General features: G+C 44.0%; 2 protein-coding genes across 8 annotated transcripts in view; one reads left to right on the top strand and one right to left on the bottom strand.

The window, feature by feature from the left end:
- The window catches only part of Tpd52l1 (TPD52 like 1), a 105,488-nt gene extending 96,345 nt beyond the window's left edge, over positions 1-9,143 (bottom strand). Inside the window, exon 1 of the mRNA XM_036168840.1 lies at positions 8,901-9,143. Coding sequence (XP_036024733.1) covers positions 8,901-8,919 — 19 coding nt within the window. The 5' untranslated portion in view covers positions 8,920-9,143. The remainder of the gene's footprint in view (positions 1-8,900) is intronic.
- On the top strand, positions 8,265-20,849 carry LOC118570394. 7 transcript variants are annotated; one of them, XM_036168839.1, is made up of 3 exons: positions 8,265-9,302; positions 14,980-15,015; positions 20,147-20,849. In XM_036168839.1, the coding sequence occupies exons 1-3, from the start codon at positions 8,979-8,981 to the stop codon at positions 20,150-20,152; spliced, it is 366 nt and encodes a 121-aa protein (XP_036024732.1). In that variant the 5' UTR covers positions 8,265-8,978; the 3' UTR covers positions 20,153-20,849. The 7 variants fall into 7 exon arrangements, with proteins under 7 accessions (XP_036024732.1, XP_036024727.1, XP_036024730.1 ...); XM_036168834.1 differs by having other exon boundaries at positions 14,980-15,073; XM_036168837.1 differs by having other exon boundaries at positions 14,980-15,141.
- Positions 20,850-22,114: the final 1,265 nt, after the last annotated feature.

Genomic DNA, 22,114 nt, shown 5'->3' with positions numbered 1-22,114 from the left:
GAGCATCCAGGTGAAAAGTCAGCCATCTGTAACCCCAGTGATGGAAGGCAGCAATCCCAGGGGCTTGGAGGACAGCCAGTCTAGCCTAAATGGTGAGCACTGGATTAGTGAGAGCCCCTAGCTTTGAAAATACAGTGGTGAGTGGTAGAGAAAAACTGCTGGGCCACACACACACATGTGCATACACCACTCATTCATACACATACATACATATATGTATACAAAACACACACACCACACACACACACACACACACACACACACACACACACACACACACACAGAAACATAAAATCCAAAATTACTATCATCAATAGATAGGGGCAAACAAATGGAACATTTAAACTACTTACACTGACTAATCCTTGACCTAGTGATAAAACTCTGTACTACTTCTATGAAGCCCATGTTCGGAATTCTTCCTCATGTAAGCAAACTCAGCTAACTATTCTAACCACAATCAGAACACAATAATATAGATACTGTGGTCAGTTGGACTGACTACAGTAAGCTGCTAACCCCAACCCCCAACCTGCCATACTAGGAAGAACATTCTCAAAGGTCTCAGAGATACCAATTCACTTTCAAATTCCATGACCTCGACCCTAGCCACGTACAGAACCAATAGTGCAATTAACTTCTGCCCTTTGAAAGCTGCTCTGAGTGTACAGAATATAAAGTGAGCTCATTATTTGCAGTTTGGTGCAATGATTCCTATGCATATATACATGTATTGTGTGTGTGTGTGTGTGTGTGTGTGTGTGTGTGTGTGTGTGTGTGTGAGCTACCTGGGAGCTCATCTCTAGAGAAAACTCGTTCTCATTTTTCTCAGCAGCCATTGATTTCCTGTAGCTCTTCATCTGGGGAGAGGACCCTGTGAAATTTCCTCATCTACATCGGCATACTCCAACATTTCTAAGTTTCCGGACATGAGGAAAGTTGGGTAACCATCCTGCAATTCTGTATCCTTACCTAAACAATGACAACAGTATTACCTCCCTTGTAAGTTTGATATAGTTTTCAATGTGCACAGTGTGGACCTGGGCATAAAAAGTCTGAAATATTATCATCAACTTCGGTGTGGATTAGTTCTAATTAGCTCTCTAACAATCCGGTTGGGGTGGAAATAAGCCATCTTTCAGCTCTGTGAACTGACTCATAGTGGTGGATTCTGCCACCTCTCCTCACCCCACCCTCTGGGGTGTGGTGGAGTCCACACTGAGAGACAGTGGAGTACCCTGGGGAAGTACGTATTTCTGATTCAGCAGAATAGTTTGTCTTCATCACTTCAGCTTTCCTATCTGCAAAGGAGTTAAAACTAAAGACACCTACCTTATGGTGTCATTACACATTCCAATAAAACAATGCATGTGCAGGTCTTCACATGGGCTGAGAGAGGCAACCGCAGACATTCCTGAAGGGCTTACCATGTACAGGGCACCATTTCAAGTACCTTGCATAAATTAACTCACTGAAGCTTCACTGTGACCCTATCACATTAGAGTTATTACCTTCAGTCCACATAATGAAGAAGCCGAGGCCCAGAGAAACTGGTACTTCACCAGAATCAATTGAATTTTAAGGTAAGTTTGGCAAAGTTAAAGTTGAGATAGGGTTCCTTGATTCCAGGGTCTTGACTTTAGATGCCCCAATGTCTACTGGAACCAAATGCTTGTCAAATATTTGTTGTTACTATAACCATCAATACCTATTTGCTGGAATATTTAAAATCAATATTTTCTGAAATGTTTATTAGTTGTTATATAGTGTTGGGAGAGCAATTCAAGATGGGCTCCAACTGAGCACAACATCAATATTTTTATGTTCTGATTTGAGATCTGTTTGAATTGCAACAAGAATATATTATATGATTGAATATACCCGTGAGATGGTTTAGCAGGTGAAGACACTCGCCACCAAGCCTGATGTACTAGCTGGCTTTGTGTGTCAACTTGCCATAAGTTAGTCATCAGAGAGGAAGGCCTCTCCATTGAGGAAATGCCTCCATGTGATCCAGCTGTAAGGCATTTCCTCAATTAGTGATCAATGGGGGAGGGCCCAGCCCATGGTGGGTGGTGCCATCCCTAGGCTGCTGGTCCTGGGTTCTATAAGAAGGTATGCTGTGGATATTGCTCTGTGTAAATAAAGTTCTGATTGGCCAGTGGCCAGGCAGGAAGTATAGGCAGGACAAGAGAGAAGAGAATTCTGGGAAGTAGAAGGCTGGGGGGAGACACCGCCAGCCGCCGCCATGAAAAGCAACATGTAAAGACACCGGTAAGCCACAAGCCATGTGGCAAAGTATAGACTAACAGAAATGGGTTAATTTAAGATAGAAGAAGCAGATAGCAAGAAGCCTGCCACGGCCATACAGTTTCTAAACAATGTAAGTTTCTGTATGCTTTCTTGGTTGGGTCTGAGCGACTGTGGGACTGGTGGGTGAGAGAGATTTGTCCTGACTGGGCCAGGCAGAAAAACTCCAACTACAAAGGTAGGCTGAGCAAGCCAGAGGAAGCAAGCCAGTACATAGCACCCCTCCATGGCCCCTGCATCAGCTCCTGCCTCTGAGATTCAGCCTTGTTTGAGTTCCTGTCCTGACTTCCTTCAGTGATGAACAAAACTACTGATGTGTAAGCCAAATAAATCCTTTCCTCCCCAAGTTGCTTTTGGGGAGGAACAACAACAGAAACCCTAACTAAGACACCTGATGAACTGAGTGAGTTTGATCCTCAGAATCCACATGGTAGGGGACCAGTTCCCACAGATTGTCTCCTGACCTCCACAAGAATACTGTGGTATATGTGCACCACCACCAATGTAAATAAAAAATAAATAAATACATGCATTAACTTTTACAGAATTTTAGCAGTTAAAATTCATTGTTCTTCTCATCCAATAATTGATGGAAGTGGATGCAGAGATCCTCTGCCCGGCCCCAAGTGGAGCTCCAGGTGTCCAATTGTCGAGAAAGAGAAGGGACTGTAAGAGTGTGAATTGTTGAGACCAAGATAGGAAAAGCACAGGGACAAATAGCCAAACGAATGGAAACACATGAATTATGAACCAAAGCCTGTGGAGCCCCCAGATGGATCAGGCCCTCTGGATAAGTGAGACAATTGAATAGCTTGAACTGTTTGGGAGGCACCCAGGCTGTGGGACTGGATCCTGTCCTTAGTGCATGAGCTGGCTGTTTGGATCCTTGGGCTTACACAGGGACACTTTGCTCAGCCTGGAAGGAGGGGACTGGACCTGCCTGTACTGAATCCACCAGATTTAAATGAATCCCTAGGCGAGTCTTGGCCCTGGGGAAGATGGGAATGGAGGGGAGGGGATGGGGGGAAGGTGAGGGTGGGGGCGGGAGGGTGAAGGACCTGGGAACCCATGGCTGATGTGTAAAATTAAAACACAAATATAATAATAATTAAAAAATTCATTGTTCTAAGCTTATGATTATATTGCCTGAAATGAAATAAATTTTTTTTAATAAAACGTAAATTTTCTCCTAATGTAAACTAATCATATAGGAGTCTGTTATTTGAAGGAAGAATACTATTTTGTAACAAAATGGCTTATTTGGTAACAAAATGGCTTATTTTGTTTATGAAGCAAGTCCTCATTCTTGAGGAGATTAGCTAGATGGCTAGCAGATAACGATGCTTGCCACCAAGCCTAATGACCCAAGTCCAATCCCTGGGAACCCAATGCTGGAAGGCATGAAAATTGTCCTCTGACCCCCCATATATGCATGGCATATGTGCTCACACACATAAAGTAAAGGAATTATAAAAAAGAGTTTACTTTCCATAGAGTAAAAACTGCACAACTGAGTACATGTGACAGGTCATCATTCCTGGCCTCATATTCTGTTCATATCCTTCCTTATTTCCTTTCATTCATTTATATATTGACTTGTGTTTTATTTGTATATCTAATTATATTTATTAATTTATATTAACTTGTGTTTTATTTGTATATTCATATAAACTGTTGTTGTAAGGTCTTTCTGAAACAAGCATCTTGAGGAAACTGTAAGTCAATATGACATGGCCATTTTAATAGGATTTGCAAACAGGTAGGAAGAACTCAGCGTTTATTAACTTCTTATCATATACAGGCTTTTAGGAGTTCTCCCAAGTTAACTGTCTGATTAGAAAGGGGACTTAACTGCATTAGGCTGAACAATGGCCCCAGATCCTAAACTCTGGAACCTTTGAATATTAATTTATATGAAAAAGTTATCGTTATAGTTGTCGTTAACTTGAGGCTCTTGAGTTGTGCAATTTAGCCAGATTTAGACAGATGAGCCCTTAACACAATCACATGCTTTTATCACAAGCAGGCATAGCCAGAATAGGGGAGGCTCTGTGACCTCAGAAGCAGAGATAAAATGCTAAGTAAGATACAGTTGAAAGGGATCAGGAGCATTCATTTTAAGTGGCTGCTGCAAGTTTCAGGAGCATAGTACATTCCTAACCAAATTCCCTTTCTCCAGGTGTTTCTCATAACCATGGGGTTATGGCCCAATACAAACATCATAAACTGAAAATGCCATATGATGAGAAGAATTTGAAGCCACTTCAACCATTAACATCAAAGCTCAGGAAAAAAAAAAAAAAAAAAAAGCTCACTGTAGACAGCCAGCTGTTTCTTTCCCATGTCAAGTGATTGACTAGAAAGTGTAGCTGGCTGCCATGGTCTAGTATCAGAATACTGTAGTCCAGGCAGTACTCTTTGCTGTGTGTGACGAAATACTTTGAGGAAGCCACTTGTGGCTTGAAAAAAATTATTTAGGTTCACGATTTCAGCCACTTTAATCCATGGCCAGCTTGCGCTATTGCTATTGGGTTGTGATGGGGCAGAATGTCATAGCAGTTAGAACACTTATGGGACACAGAACACCTGTGGAACACAGTTAGAACACCTATGGAACACAGTTAGAACACCTATGGAACACAGTTAGAATACCTATGGAACACAGTTAGAATACCTATGGAACACAGTTAGAATACCTATGGAACACAGTTAGAATACCTATGGAACACAGTTCGAACACCTGTGGAACACAGCTGTTTGCCTCATTGCAAGCAGGAAGCAGAGCAGGATTCCATTCAATGGAAAAGTCTCAGGAATCCACTTCCTTATCCCAATCCAATTTCCCACTAACCTCCAGTCCTGCCATTGAATTCCAAACCCATCAACAGAGTAGCACATTGATTAGGCTCCAGTCTTCAAACCAGCTCTCAATGGTTGCAAACACCACAGAGAAATCAAGTCTTCAACACACAGACTGCAGGGAGATAATTCATATCCAAACCATAACAAATGCTATTCTGAATCACAAGTCTGAGATCAAAATTTGAACTTGGAGACAGTACTGAATACCCATCTCTTGCACACCATTGTAAAGGTGAAACGCCTGCCCCGGAAACCATGTTATGTCAGAGACTGCATATCCACTCTGTGAAGGCAAACTTCTCCAGGGCCAGTGAAAAGCAGCAAGCAGCACTGTGCTCCTGTGGGTTTCTGACTTCGCTCTGCTCGCCAGCCACTACCGCCTGCCCATTCATAATAACCCCCACACCCCCACACCCCCACACCCCCACACCCCACCTCCCGCTCCCATCCTGTCAGTTCTTTAGTGTGTCTCCTTGTCTTGTAATTTACTCTTTCACAAAGCCAATGAGCACGTTTTGGAGAATTTCTCTCCAAAAGGAGACTTCCAAAGACCTGCCTATGTGTTTCTGAGCTACACGGACAACCCATACCTACAGCACCCGTGTGTAAAAAGGGACTCTAGTCACTGGAGGCCGGACTGATCTCATACATATTTGCTTTGCTTTAGATTCAGAGGCAGAAGGAGAAAAGGGGAAGAAAGAGAAATCATCTCCAGTCCAGAAAATTCCAAAACAAACCACAGGCAGAAACTTACACCTCGGAAATCACAGGGCTATTTTAGAATATAGTTCCGTTCAGCCATGAGGGCAGAGGGGAGAGTGTCATGGGGCAGCTAAAGGGACAGTTAAGACTTAGGTTTCATCTTTCCTTTAGAAGTCCAGGGTTTGAATGGGATGAACCCTCACAACCCCAACATTACCACTCCTTCCCTGTTTATCCATACACAAGGAATCTAGCTTCTGTCCCATCCCCTCTGCAAAATGGGGATGGCGACTCTACCCATCTCCTGAGGAGCTGTGTACATGGTGTGAGTCAATACACAGAAAACATTGAGAATCGAAACAGACAAAATAAACAGTCTAAGCTATTTTGACTATTGACAACCAGGCCTAAAGTCTATGTTCTCGTTGTACTACGTGGTCCACTTTCCTGTCGTTAATATGTGGTGATTTTACATTTTAATTTGTGAAGTAAGTGCCAGACTACTATCCATCGCATCCTCTATTGTAAGTTGTAAAAAGGTGAAATCAATTCTGGTTTTCTTCTTCCCCATACTGTGTTTGGGAAAAGAAAGCACGGAAATATTTGCTCACAGATAAAGCAAGCTAGTAACATCAGTAGTTTTCTTTGTCTACAGTTTCAGATGTCTTCAGAATTTGGGGAGGTGCTTTTTAATTAATATAATTCTTTCCCTACCTTATTGAATAATAGAATTGCTTGGATAGCTTTCAAATACACTCATGCTTAGGCCCCAAGAATTCCAAAGTGACTGATATGGGATCAGCCCAGTCCACTTGGCCCCATATCCATGGGTTCTTCAAACTTGGATGCAGTCAAGTGCAGATAAATAATACTTGAAAAAAACTATCTGAATATGTACAGTCTTTTTGCTATTGTGTGTGTATATATATATATATATATATTCATATATATGATATGTATGTATATATATGATAGTTATTTTCATGACATTTGGTTGAATTAGTTTTATGAATGATATGGAGACAATTGAAAGTATACAGGAGATGTATAAGAAGTCTTATGCAGATATACAACAGGTGCCCTTGGGTTTTGATATATGTTTTAAATTGTGTGTGTGTGTGTGTGTGTGTGTGTGTGTGTGTGTGTATTATCCATGGAGACCAGAAGAGGGCATCTGATTCCTCTGGAGCTGGAGTTATAGGCAGTTGTGAGCCACTGATATAGGTGTAGATGTAGGACGGAATTTAGGTCCTCTGCAAGAGCAGTACAGGCTGTTAAGCACTGAGCCATCTCTCCAGCACAGATTCGGGTGTCTTTAGGAGGGCCCTGGACCCAATTTTCCATCAATACTTATGCATAGATAAATGCATTCTAATCTGAAAGTCAGGTTGGAAAGCTCCAATGTTGTCAGTGTCTGGTTCAGTTCAGACACAAAGGCATCCACTGGGACCTCTGCTTTTGCATTTGACCAACAACCAAGACTCTCCGCTTGCCGGAAGTCAGCAGGAACCTTCTACAAGGCCCACCTGTAAGCTTTTGTTTCATGTAAGTTTCCTCAAAGAACTCCATTCTGTCCGTTTAGCCTCAACACCAGACCATCTTCAGTGCCTGGGCAGTTCCCTCCCCTTCCACAGACGCCCTCCCATCCCGCCTCATGACTGATCACGTGGCTTGCCTCAAGGAAGAATCTTGTTAGTCCAGAAGTATTTTGACAGAATCCCTCTCACTCCTTGCTGATGCTTCCCTGAGCAATTCTGCATCCACTGACCCCATATTGCCCACTGGCTACACATCCGCATTTGCTCATGCTTTTGGGGGTTGAGCCCAAACTTTGCCATCACAATGCAGTGGGCCTTACAATTTCCCTACGTTGTCCTGGCCTAGCCTCCTCAACAGTTACTGAACAGCTCCTTACCCCCTTAAGGTGCACTCTTCTTCGTTATTAAGATAATGGAGGACGGGGTACTGGAAGCTGCAGCTTCCTGGCAGGACCTTGGCTGACGGAACCAATGAGGAGTATGGTTCATGCTGTTCATTGTGATCCTGGCAGCAAACCAGTCCATTGACTCCAGACCTAAACACTGCCAAACTGCCTTCAGAGACGCTCTTGCCTCTAGAACACAAGACTATGCGGTCTTGAACTCCCTTCCTTTTATTTTTTTAAGGCTTTGATGTATTTAAAAAACACCACAGAATCCCTTAGTGTGAAGTAAGGTGGTCCTGGTGGTGTTAATGCAACCCATTCCCTCTGTGTGATGCTTCCAAAGTGGACTCCTGGGTGCTTTCTTCCTCCCTGTCCCTCGCTCCACATCTGACCACATCGGATCATTTACTCTTATTCTTAAAGGATCCTCTAGAGTTCCCTGGACTCCTCTAGCGGACACCGGGAGCACACAGAGCAGGAGGCCAGCCTTTAATTAAGCCTGGCGCCCGGTGCGGCTGGGGCGGTACAGACCTATCGCTGACCGCGGAAATCCAGGATCCGGTTATCAATCTGGAGGTCAGGGGGAGCTTGTGAAGCTCTCTCGCTTTTGAAGGCCAATCCCCCTGCCTCGACCCTTGCATTGCAGGGACACAGAGTCTCCACCGAGCCACCACCTTACCGCGCGTCCGCGTCACCCCCGCCCGCACTTGTGAACCGAAGGAGCCCACGGCGGGAGTCCCGAGTAACCCGCTCCCCCGGGGGAGACGAGCGCCAACAGGTCCTTTGGGCACCCTCCCTGGTGAGGAAGTGGGGGACGACTGACTGCGGGAAGGGGTAGTGCAGAAAGAGGGACACAATCTCTGCAGGAGGGCTACTCGGTTTCTGGGTCCCCAGCCCCTTCCCGGGTCCCCAGCCCCGCAGCATATTCCGAGTTAGGCTGGGAATGCAAGCGTGATCCCGGAAGGGGCGCGTAGGCGCGGAGTTCCACACGCGTAGGCTCTCCCTGTCGGTCCAGGAGTAAAGTTAGCTAGTGCAGGAAGAGAGTCGCTCTGTGCATCTCAGGACCAGACCTCGGCGGGGCAGGGGACAGGCGACCACCCACCTTGTGCCTGCGCCTCCATGGTGGCCGACGCGGAGCGGAGAGAGCCGCGGGGGACGCGCCGACGCCCTCGTAGAGCAGATGGCAGCGGTGCCCGAGCTCGGATGGCAGCGAAGCCCCGCCGCTCTCCTGCCCTCTCCCGGCGCGCGTGTCGCGAGCTCTGCGTGGAGGGGGCGGGGGACTGCGGGCGAGCAGCCACCACTGGCCGCCGCTGCTTACCTCCGCCCCTTCCAGTCCACCTGGTCCACCGAGCGCTGCCAAGAAGCACAGGTCGGGCGCCACCTGCCGGCCGCTCGCCGCACCCGGCGGGAGGCTTTCCCCTCCCGCTGCACCCATGCCCTGATCAACAACCAACTTGGCCCAGAGGCGGGCCATGCAAGCGACAAATGCCTTGGCCAGAGGAAGGTACGTTACTGAGCCATTGGTCCCGGTGGAGATAGTAGTGTTAGGAGGCTGGGAGCCCCAGTGGCATATTTTTTTTGTCAACTGACCGTTACATAATTTTGTTTTATATGCCTGTTTGAAGAAGAAACCTTCCTTAAAATGTTGTTGGTTCGTTTAACATTGAGCACACAGCTCTGTAACTCGGACCAAAAGGCAGGTTATTAAGGTTATGTAATGTGTATACTTCCGCTGTAAAGTTCAGCACACCCTATTGCTCTTAGGGACACTCAACCGCATGCAAGTGATGTGCGTGGAACCAGCCTCCCCGGAAAGCAAGGAACAGAAGCAACAAAATGAACTGAAAACATAAGGTGGAGCAGGCCTGTCTGGCTTCCTGACAGGGGGGACTATAATACTTTGAGAGTTTTGTTTATGACTCCATACGACAAAAGAAGTGCCCGGATAACAGAGTTCGGTGTTAGAAGTAAATCTGAAGTGAGGGGAAAAAAACGTAGAAACACAGACCTAAGACACATTAACGAGACGTATGCCTTGTTATCCAGAACCTTGTAGGTTGTGCCGCTGGGCTGGTCCTTTTCAGCAAAGACTAAAACTTCAGTCATGTGCCGAGGCTTGTCTGAGGATGGGATTGATTGGAAAGCCAACAGAAAGTATGACTTAGGGCTCACACCTCACCTTTACCAGTCTACCTACCAGGAACCCTTCCCCCTTCTCAGCATCTCACCAACTTCTGTGAAATAGAATCTAGCATTTTCTGATGCTTGGTCTTGAATAGTTTGCACTTTTGTGTGAGCGAGTGTTAGTCCCTTTCTTTAATGAATTCACGAGAAAATCTGGTGGGATTGAAGATGGGTTATTGTAGTAAATCTCCCATAAATCCTGCCAAAGAGCCTCAAGCAGATTTTCCAAGTCCAGAAAGATAGTGAATAAGCAATCAGTAAGCCATACTTTACCCACACCCAAGTTACTGTCAAAGTTCCAGCCTAATAAATATGAATGGAATCATATACTTTTCCTTGAAAAAAAAAAAAAAACAAGCATACTGATGGTTTCTTGGCATGTACACAAACACGTCAGTGTTTGTTTTGTCTTTCTCAGTTTTGTGTTGAAGATCTCACAGGTACGTAATCATTTTCATGACATTTACCCCAAGGACTGTTAGTGGAAATAACCTGACAAGTATAAAGTGGCAACTGGGTGATTAAATCACTTTTAGAATCTACTCAGTTGTTCTGGTCCTTCTTAATCCTAGAAATGAAACATCGGGTTATATATAGTTGACTCCCAGCTGTTGAAATGAGCTAAAAGTAGTTCCTGACTCTTCCGCCGTCATCCAAACTCTGACTCATTCTGATTGCTAAAACTCCAAGCTACTGCCTGCCCCTTCGACATTTTGGTCATTTTTTTAAAATATGATCATAAGACTTGGCATTCATTCTGTGTGCCAGGGATTTGGCCAGATTCCAAGGCAACACATGAAGGACATGATTCTTTTCCTCCTTTTCAAAGGGTTCATGATCTATTGAGAAGGAAAGATAAACAGATCCTTCATGAAGCAGTGTGAGGTGTTGAGGACCATGCAAGGCTAGCCCAGTATGCCTGACTTCACTGCTAAAGACCTCAATAATCAGACCCTAGAAAGGAAATTTGTTTAACCTCAGCTGAGTCTTGAAGCGAGACAAATGACCCAAGTATGTTGTGTTATGCCTGTATTTGTTACAATTATTGTCACTGTGACCAGATACCAGACAAGAAGCGATTTAAAGAAGTTTGTCTTGTTATAAGGTGTGAGGGGACATGTCCCACGATGGCAGAGACAGGGGTTGTACAGATGGCTGTACCAGGAGAAGGGTGAGGCTGTTTGCTTGCATTTCAGCAGGCCAAGGGTGTGGGGGAGAGGGAGGAGAGCAAGACTATGGGATGTGGCTTGGCTAACTCACAAGGCCTGCCTTTCTCACTCCCTTTCTCCAGTCTAAGCCCCTCCCCTCAAAGATTCCATGGTCTTGCAAGTTGGCATTACCAGCTGGAGATAGAGTTCTAACACATGAACTTCTGGAGACCATTTTACCTTCAAACCATTACACCACCAACCTGTGGCTTAGCTGAGAGAATATGACTCAAGTCAACACATAGGAGGGTGACAGTTCAAATCTTTCCTTCTTTTCCTCTTACAATCGTGGAGTTCCTCAGCCTCTTAGCATCTTAAGCAAATGGTTACCTCATCCTTCATGTTCCTCATCTTTTTAGCTGCTACATATGGAGCAACAGCACCCAGCTGTGAGTCTGAGTCAATGCATTCTGGATCACTCTGAGAGGGTCATTCTGAAGAGGCAATGATGAAGCGGACGGCATCAGTGTCCAAAGGGAAAATGAACTGGCCTGAAGCATCTCTAGGCCACTGATAATGCACAGTGCTGACAGTGTCCATGGGATGTGGGTGGGGAAAAGAAATGAGATGAAAGATTGGAAAGGACAGGCAAAATATTGTTGTTCTGACCCATAACCCCAACTAATAAATAGATAGAGAACCAGAGCTTTGGGATGCCGTTAGAGTCCCACTATGAAAACTGCCATCTATACAGCATAATGTAAGTTTCTTAACCTGTCTGCGCCTGGCTTTCTGCATTTGGTGGTATTCATTGATGCGTTTGTTCTCAACTTCCTGTTCCTTTGTCGAGTTTCTGAAGCACTGATTCCCAGCACCCTGAGAGGACCGAACCGGGGGCTTTCTATCATTTCTGTTTCTGAGCTCACACTCCAGATAATCTCATTTAATTTACATTTAGACAGCTCTCTGGGTAATGTTGATGTTCTCCCAAGATTAAGAACAACTGTTAGAAATTGTCCACAGCAAAGATGAAAGAAACCGATTCTCTGGTTTTAAATGAAAATGCTGTCACTCAGGTAAATAGACATAGAGAGAAAGAAATACGAGAAGAAAGAGCAAAGATTTTTGCCCCTAAATGCAGAGGAATGGGAGAGCACAGAGAACCTGGAGGAGGCAGGGGTGAGTGGAGAAGATCCAGACATGCATCAATCTGTGTGTCTCACACTCTGCCCTGTCTCAATCCGTGCCAGAGAAGACGTGGACCTGACAGTTCTGTCATGACCTTCCACTCCCCCTTTTTGTAACCTCATAATGGACAGAGTGCTTTTTATAAGTCCCAGCCCCTTCAAGCAGGATAGAGAAACAATTGGGACTTTCCCTGAGCGCCATGTGGATTGTGAAGTTAGAGGGAGAGAGTACCAGCTGGCAAACCAAAAACATCCTGATGTAAAAGGAAGGACCAGCTCAAGACCCCCAAGACCAAGTTCTCAGCACAAAGGAGATTTATTTCCCCCAGAGGGACAGAGGGCAGGAAAAAGAGACAAAGACAGGAGATATAGGACCAGGGAGAAGGGGAAGGGGACAAGGGAGACAGGGAAGGAATATCTGTCTCTGAATGGACAAAGGGCTTCCTCTGGATAGAGAGGAGACAGATGTGGCACACAGGAAAATAGCGGTTTATAAAGGCAAAGGGGGAAACCTTGTGTTAGGTTGAGGAGTTTAGTTTTAATTGAGCGTGTTAATTATGTGAACCAAAGGGGGCTTTAGATTGCTGGACTTCAATACTTTGATAGCTGGACCTTAGTTGTCAGCCTCAGGAGGAGGAAGTGGCCAAGTAAGGGAACAGACCTTGGGGACTAGCTTTAGGGATGTAATCTAATGGTTTTTAGCAAGGCAGAGGGAATGGGGGAGAAGGGCAAGGCCTGCCAGAGCCATGCCCACCATGTTCAAGTTGGCCAAACTTCCTTCATGTGGAGCCTGGTGAAAGGATGCTTGTGGAGCCACAGAATTCCCAACTGAGAGAAGAGAGGCTACAGAAAGGGAGAGGAAATTGGTGTCTGGCTTGGACTTTTGCCTCTCAAGGACTTGTTGACCTCACCTGCTGGTGTGTCTGAATAGGGCAAAAAGAGCTGAGGAGAGACCACGTGAGCTCCTGAAGAGGGCCATCATTGCTTTTTCTTTCTATCACCACAAACCTTCCTGTTCTGGGGAGGATAGAGAATTGGCATCCACCAGTCACACAGCCGTCTATGGAGGCCAGGGGAGATGTGTGGGTCAGGCTTGCCAGGACCACCAAAATTGGAAACCAAGAGGTAAGATAAACACCAGAGAAGAACAAAGGCTGTGGACTTAGGGCTCACCAGAGTCTGTGGGAGTTGTTGGTGAGTAAACAGTCTCTCAGCATCATCAAGCTAAATTATGGATTCACTTGGGGTTTTCCCTTCCCTGCAGTACCCACTCTGCTCATGTAGCAAAGAGGAACTGTTGTTACCTCAAAGGCAGAAGGGCAGTAGGACCTGAAAAATCACACACACACACACACACACACACACACACACACACACACGCACACGCACACGCACACGCACACGCAGAGAGAGAGAGAGAGAAAGAGAGAGAGAGAGAGAGAGAGAGAGAGAGAGAGAAGCTGGAGAGATTCACTTTGAGATAAAGACAGCTTAATCACGGAAATGACATTCTAACATAAAACTAATTGCCCCAAACTACAGAGATAAGTGTATCTGGATCAACTGCCTGAAAGACAGACACAATGAAGCAATTGAGGGAATAATTATCACAAAAATGCAATCATTTCATGTCTATCCCTCAGAAAATTGTGACTCAACAATAGACTGAGTACATTACATAAAATGTCTTACCCAGCACTTAGTGAACCAATCTTGTTTTCTCAAAGTTCACCAGTATTTCTAGACATATTCACTAATCTGTAAATTATACATAAATGCCCAGACAATTCAGAGGATAAAGTACTTCCTTCTCATTAAAGAGGGAGTATGTAATTGTATTCTCAGTATCCTGTATACTAAGGGTTACACCTCTAAGACTATTCTGTATCTAGTCACTTTCAAATTGCAGTCTCTAAAGTACACAGGCTTTTAAAAGTTTCAATGCAGTTTTTTGCTGACCTTTACACTTCCTGAATAATTCTTTGTTGTGTGGTAGGATATTTAAGGACATCATGGACATCTAGCCAATATCAGCTCTAACACTCTGGCAACCAAAAGTGTTTGCACATATTGTCACAGCAACCTCAAAGGCAAAGTGTCTTCCAGGCAAGAGCCACACCATCTTTTCTGTCTTGAAGACTGAAACATTATAGGAAGAAATGATTGCTGTGTGCTGAAGGAATACCTACAGAAAGCGGTGTCCTGGCAGCCTGAGGGTGGAGGGTGGGGGGCAGGATTGCCTTCTTTCCCACCAAGAGCTCTTGGAATTCTCCTGTGTCGCCTGCGCCTGCTTCTTACACAGATGATTGTCAACAAGGCTTTAATTCCTAAGATCTATTTTATTATTTTAATGGTATGCATGTGTGAACATGTATACACGTGAATGCAAATGTATTTGGTGGCCAGAGGCATCAGATACCCCAGAGGCGGAGTTATAGACTGTGGTGTACAGTTCCACATGGGTGCTGGGAACTGACTTCGGGTGCTCTTTTTGGAAAGCAATCCATGCCCACTAACACTAAGCCATTTCTCCAGTGCTTCACAGCTTTCTGAAGCAGCAAGAGAAGGAAGAACGGCTAGTGTGGTTACTGCCCTGGACCTCTCTGCGTGAGGAAAGTACTGGGAATTCTTCCTGCTGTTTTGCTTTCTTTTCATCCAGCAGATCTGCCCACGGAAAGGAACACTTGATGCTGAACTGGTTAGTCTCCTCATCCGAACTTTTTTCTTCAAAGACAGGCAACCAAGAAGTTTGGAAGGTTGGTACTTATTTGAGCCTTTGGCTAGGAAGTGATCATCAGAGACAGAATTCCCAGATATGCTCCAGGTGCATGCATTTTTGTTTAGCTTTAAAATATACTTTCTGCTTAGTGTCTGTTACTTTTTTAAAAATGTTCAGATTTTTAAGCAGCACTTAGGATGGAAAGAAGCTGGGCCTGGTGGCACATGTCTGTGATCTCAGCTACTTGGGAGGCTGAGGCAGAAAGAGTATCCGTTGATGATCTCCCTGGGCTAGAGAGTGAGTTCAAGGCCAACCAGAGCAAATAAGAGTCTGTCTCAATATTAACAAAATACTGAAAGCGCAGAGGACATATAGCTTCATGTGCCTAGCATGCATGAGTCTTCAGGAAAGCAGTGGAAGACAAAGGGGAGGGGGAGGGGAAAACTTGTTGCAGCCAAGCTTAGTAGGTACACAATATAGCAGAGGTGATGGAAATAGGGACCACCAAAGGGGAGACACATAAGGATAGAATGAAAGACAAAGGTCTCTATGGTACACTCTGTGTTCATTTCTACTTCTTAAAAAAAAGTTGTCTATTTATTCAAAGATGCAGGCAGAGTTTTTTTTGGCGGGAATGCCAGCTCCCAAATAACCACCCAGAGGCTCATTATTAATGATGAAAGCTCTGTGGAAGTCCCACCTATACCTCCTGCCTAGCTGTTGGCCATTCAGCTTTTCATCACAACAATACATTTTCACATACTGTACAAATAGCCCACAACACAAATGCATAATTTCACTATGGCTTCAGGATGGCTCTTTGCTGGTTGGCTTCAGTTGTTCTTTGCTGATGGGCTGATGGGAGGACAGCTGGCTTAACGGCTTCCCTTGCACAGTCGGACCTCTAGACAGGTGGGCATTGCTATACCATTCTTTTTTATGTGCATTGGTGTGAAGGTGTCAGATCCCTCGGAACTGGGTTGCAGACAATTTCGAGCTGCCTTGTGGATGCTGGAAACTGAACCCGGGTCCTCTGGAAGAGCAGCCAGTGCTCTTAAACACTGGACCTTCTCTCCAGCTGTTACAGTACCATTCTGAGAAGACAGAGGCCAGCCGTTGTCAGGTTCCTTTTCAAATACCAATGCACAGTTCTGCAGTCACTGTAACTGACCCCAAAAAAGCAGAGAAAGGTTAAATAGAGCATCACAGAGATTATTAATAACAGCCTTAAGGGGTTTTAAAGGAGCCAGGGTGCACATTTATTTTGGTGAGTAGAGACATGGGCACTACCTCAAAGACAGGACACACATCTGTTGTCTCTGGTGACAAGACAGATCATAAGTGACAGTGACAAATGGCTAGGAATTGCCTAGTCAGTACAACAGCAGTTTTCTAATTTGTGCATGTAACCTGAACACGGGCTTGGAAGCTCTTACACCAGTTTGCACCAAAGCCAAGGAGGTGGCTTGGGGGGTAGGCTTTGCCTCAGTTCCAGTCCAGCCAGAAAATCAGCTCTGCTAGAGAACAGACTATGTGAGTCCCGGGAATGTTTGATTTCACAAACTATAAATGACTGAAGTACTTTAAACTTGAATTTGAAATTCTATGGACTTCCCTGTATTTTATCGTGTTGTAGAAGAACAATGTGTAATTCATAACGACTTAAAAGAATCACTTGGAATTTTCAAATTCCCACAAGCACTACACATTTCGGTTTTTCAGCTAACCTGTTAATCTGCTTTTTGGATCAAGCCAGCAGATCAAATGCATGTGCAGACTCAGGCAGAAGACATCTTTATGTGATCTCCCTCGGGAGCCACTGCTCCTGGGTGGAAAGAGCTCCTCCTGGATAATGGGTAGAAAAAAGAGTTCCACTCTCCAGGGAAAGGTCCTACAATAAATCAATAAACAAATTCACTTGGAAAAGTGTGTGAGTCAACTACGTCTCAAATAGTGCTAAATGACAGTCAGCTCCGGGATGAGCTGTGTTACGCTGATCTACTCTAGTCAAATGTGCACTGTGTGGGGAAAAAAATATCTGCTGAATTTGATATTGTTGTTCCAATAAACAGAGTTGCTTTTCATTTGATTTATCAATTCCATTTTTTAAAAGCTGCGCAGGTGTGAAGTAATCATGTCCTATTAATGAGGACTTTTGAAATGGTTCTACTGAGACTAAACAAAATTTTGGCAGAACTGTTAAAATGGGGCAGGAAAGAGTGGCAAATTCCAAGAAATTTTAGCGTTCCTTTAAGGTTCCGATGAGGAATTTTGAAAGAAAATCAGTCTATGCACTCATCCCCCTCAGACCTCAAGATTAATTGACACAATTAATATTTAATCTCGGAAAGATTAATTTTCATGAGTGAAAATATCAAATGCTTTTAAATTATAAAATAAAAGCTAACAGAAAATATAACTGGATACTTATTGTTTTGAGGTTTGAGGAGTGTGTTCAAATTTTAATTGTAATAAAAATAAATTATGAAGTGAAAAACTATGTGTTTGACTTCAGAGCGTTAAAGCTTTGGGGCAGGCTGGAAGGCTCATGAGATATAGGCACCTCCTAGCGAGACAAGGACCTGAATTTGATACCCAGGTTGAAGGAGGAAATGAATTCCCACAGGTTATAGTCTAGCCTCCAAGTACTCTGGGGCACATCACATACCTACATGCACACGCGCCCACACACACATAAATGAAAAGAAAGAAAAGGACTAAGGTTTTAGTCTGCCAAGAAAACACAAAATTAGCTGATTAGAAAATAGAGAAGAGTGAATGGCACAGGAGAGTAAAAAATTAAATTGAGACAATATGGACTTATAGGAGAAAAACAATTTAAATTATACTCCATGCACGGGGATCCCCCAAAAAACTATGAGACTAAAATAAATAGCCAGGTGACTAAAATGTACATGTCTCCCTTCTTACATCTTACAGAAGGAAAAGGAAGGCTCTGGGAGTGGCCGAGACTCGGTAGGCAGCAGAGAGGAAGAAAGACATTGTGACTAAATGTTGCACTGTTGGATAGAGAGTGGTGTTCCTAGTTACAAGCTCTCATCAAGGACAATCTCCCTCATGGATAAAAATTTCCTGTAGACTGTTTTTTGACAGCTGAGAGGAAGGCAAAAGCCTTTTCCTGATTTGGTTAGTTTTCGGTTTCTTTTAGCTCAAAATAATCTGTGTGCCAAAGAGTCCCATTTTGAGGTGACACAATCATATTTCAGGATGACGTATCCTGAACCTCATGAACATGAAAAGGGAAGTTGCCAGACTCTGGGACTTAGATAGCCTTACTATCAAACCTTAGCAAGAGTCCTAGAAACTGGATATAGCGGCACGGGTATGTAATTATAGAGCTAGGGAGTCAGAGGCGGGGGATCAAGGCTAGCCAGGGCTATATAGTCAGACTCTCTTCTCAAAACAAAAGCAAAGCCAAAGACTTCTAAAAAGAGTATTCCTAGCCGGGCAGTGGTGGCACACACCTTTAATCCCAGCACTCGGGAGGCAGAGCCAGGCGGATCTCTGTGAGTTCAAGGCCAGCCTGGTCTACAGAGTGAAACACAGGACAAGCACCAAAACTACAAAGAGAAATCCTGTTTCAAAAAAAAAAAAAAAGAGTATTCCTAGGAAAGAAAATTATGACAACAGATTAGTACAAATAGAGATGTTCTAAATTAAGTGAAAGCGAGCCAACCCCAGGAGTGTATCATATGTGTGTGAGTGTGAGTGTGTGTGTGTGTGTGTGTGTGTGTGTGTGTGTGTGTGTGTTTTAAATAAGAACAAGGTTTTAAATAAGAACACATAGGTGATTAATAAACCACCTAAAGAAAGGAGTGGGCTACTATAGGCAAATCACACTGACTCATGAATGCTGATGGTCAAATTTTCAGAAAAGACAGCAAAGGTTGTTACTCAGACAAAAGGAAAAATCAGAAGTGTAGAGTGTAGTGGAAGTATTAAAAATGGCAGGAGAGAGAGTAAGCAAGACAGCTGCTGGCTGTTTCAGGTAATGAAAGGCGTGGCCTGCTGGGATTTAAGGTATGAACAGAATCAAACCACACAGCATAACTGTGCAACCCAGAAACGACAGTCTTTCAGGGGTCTTGCGTTATGTGCAGAGAGGGTGTGGTGGTTTTGATGAAAACGGGGGCATAGGCTCTTACGTTTGAATGTTTGGTTCTTTGTTGGTAAACCATCTGAGAAGGATTTATAAAGATTAGAAGGTGAGGCCTTGTTGGAGAAGGTGTGTCACTGGGAGTCAGCTTTGAGGTTTCAAAAGTCCACACCATCTCTCTCTCTCTCTCTCTCTCTCTCTCTCTCTCTCTCTCTCTCTCTCTCTCTCTCTCTCTCTCTCCCTCCCTCCCTCCCTCCCTCCCTCCTTCCCTGCTGCCTGTGAATAAGATGTAAAACTCTCAGCCACTGCTTCTCCCTACATGATGATAACGGACTCACCCTCTGAAACTGTAAACAAGTTCCCGATTACATGCTTTCATCTATAAGAGTTGTGTTGGTCATGGTGTCTCTTCACAGCAACGGACCAGAAACTAAGACAGAGGGTAAAAGTCACCATTTGATAATAGAATTTTCTAAGTCAATGAATGTGTTAATCACATACACATCAAATCACTTACACATTGCTCAATAGGATTGAGAATGAAAATGAGATGATGAATCATGAATGGCCTGTGACCCAAAGAAAAGTGCTCAGTGTTGTTCGAACCTTAAAAGGTCTTTTAATTGAAAACCCAGAGCCAGATGTCAGGGTGAAAGCTGAAAGATCAGAGAAGCGGAGCAGCCAGCCACTAGTCCTTACCTCTACGAAATCCTCAGCCTAAAGAGAGTGAGTTCTTGTTTCCTCACGCCTTACCTACCTTTCTCTGCCCTGCCATATTACTTTCTGGGATTAAAGGCATGTGTCCCCAAGCAAAAGCATGAGATCTCAAGTGCTAGGATTAAAGGTGTGTGCCACCACTGCCTGACCTCTAGGTCTCTCCTCTGATCCTCAGGCAAGTTTATTAGGGTACAAATATATCAACACAGCTCAGGTTCACTGAACATCCCAGAATTGTGAACCATATCTCAGTAAGATATTATTGTATATTCACAGATCTGAAGAACAGGGAACAACCAGACAACAGTGTCCATGGGAGGAAGAATAATGTGATTTTCACACTCACAGCTGAGGTGAGTGTGAAAACACTGGAGACAACTGAGCAGTATAATTCAAAGTTGAGGAGATATTGAAGCATCAATCCATCAAGCTTATGCCTGGGTCTCCACCTCAGAGTCGGAAGAACCCTTCCTTAATCCTGTGAGCAAGGACACGTGCACTGTCTACAGTAACCAAAATTTCCATACATGTAATTGTCCATCAACATGACCTGGATAAGCAGGCATTACATATTTATGTGAACCATTACAAGCATCAGAAATAACCAGTTATAATTACAAATATTCCCATAGTTACATCTAGAAAATATAATAATAGTGATCTAACAACAGTCCCTTTCCAAAGGTTGGCTGTACTTCTTTTCTATAAAGTTTGAAAATATGCAAATCAATGTTTGCTGCAGGGAGAACTTTGAACGCAGTGTAATGAAAAGTTGTAAACCTGTTTAAAGCGTTGGGAGATTTCTTGTGGGGCAGTATTTTGTTTTTTAACTCATTTGTTACAAGCATGAACTTTGTAGGTAATCTCGTATTGCAATGTTCCAAGGCTGGACTTATCTAGAAAGGCATGTATATCAACAGTATAAATGTTATTCAGGAGTGAGGGGTAGACATTTCTGGATCATGTGAAGGAAAGAAAGGGATAGGACCAAACAGGAGCACGCTGGGCTTTCATCAGTTCTGTAGCATTTTATTTTCAAACACTCTGACACCAACCACACTGGTACACATGTCATGTTTTGGTAGAACTGGGTGGGGAGCACTGGTGAGAATTCCTTCCCTGGAAGGACATGAATAATGTCTACAGCCTTAGAAAGTTACCATGACACACAGAGCAGGATTCCATCAAATTCACTCCGGGTAACCAATGAGTTAAGTGCGCTTACTTAGAAGAATATGGCTACTTTTAGGAGTGTGGAGGTTGCCAACAAGCTGCCTCTAGAGAGTCTTCACCTGGCGTGGATGATGGCTTCCTCAAGGCTGCATAGATGTATCTCTCAGCCTATATACTCTAGCACCTCCTGAGACACTGAGGCCATGGGCGGTGAGGGTAGAATTCTGTACTTATACCTGTGAGGACCCTCCCCAGCTCTACCGTCTATGAGGGATACCACCAGTCCACGGGCCTGATCGTGCAGGACTATTGCAAGCAAACAAGGCTCTTCTGGTGTGGATGGTGGCTGTTTTGTTTAGATGGTCACATTGTATACAGCACATACACAGGGTTCAGTCTGTACTCCGCCTTTACACTATTCATAGTTCAGCAAACGTTAAGCAGCTGTTGCAGGATGCGAAATACATTAGAAAAGACAAGGGCGGGTTTGAAATGGGAAAGCAGAGAAACTGAGGAAACACTCACAAGTAACAACAGCTAAGGTGTGGTATTGGGAGGATGGAATGAAAATGTCATGCATGTCTCCTAGACTTCAGCTTGCACAGCTGGCGAGAAGATATCGTTCACACAGACCGGAAATGACATCCAAATGACAACTCCGTATTCTATAATAGTATAGCCCCATTCGAGAACCCAGTGAGAGAAAATAATTTAAAATCCTTTTTACAGTTAACAATTGATCATGTAATCTCACTTATCATGATCTAACCTCACATCATTCCAATGGACAGAAAATGACTTTATGCACATCACAGTCATGGAAACTTGTTAGAAGGTATGTCTCAAGCTATGAGTGAATTAGTAAATACAATGATGCATGCCCTTAGAGAATCACTAAATGTTCCTTAAGATTATGATTCCAAGAGCTGGGAGTATATCTCAGTGTCACAGTGTTCATGGATAAACCCATGAGATCAATCCCTAGAAACAAACAAGAAAATAAATAAATATTTGTAGCTGAAGTTTTCTCTGGTCCTGCCCAGCCCCATGGACCCTGCAGCTGTTTATAAA

The sequence above is a fragment of the Onychomys torridus genome, chromosome 19 (genome assembly GCF_903995425.1).
Source record: "Onychomys torridus chromosome 19, mOncTor1.1, whole genome shotgun sequence".
Classification (NCBI taxonomy): Eukaryota; Metazoa; Chordata; class Mammalia; order Rodentia; family Cricetidae; genus Onychomys; species Onychomys torridus.
Note: the sequence above shows the minus strand (reverse complement) of the source record. Positions and strands in the feature narration are given on the sequence as shown.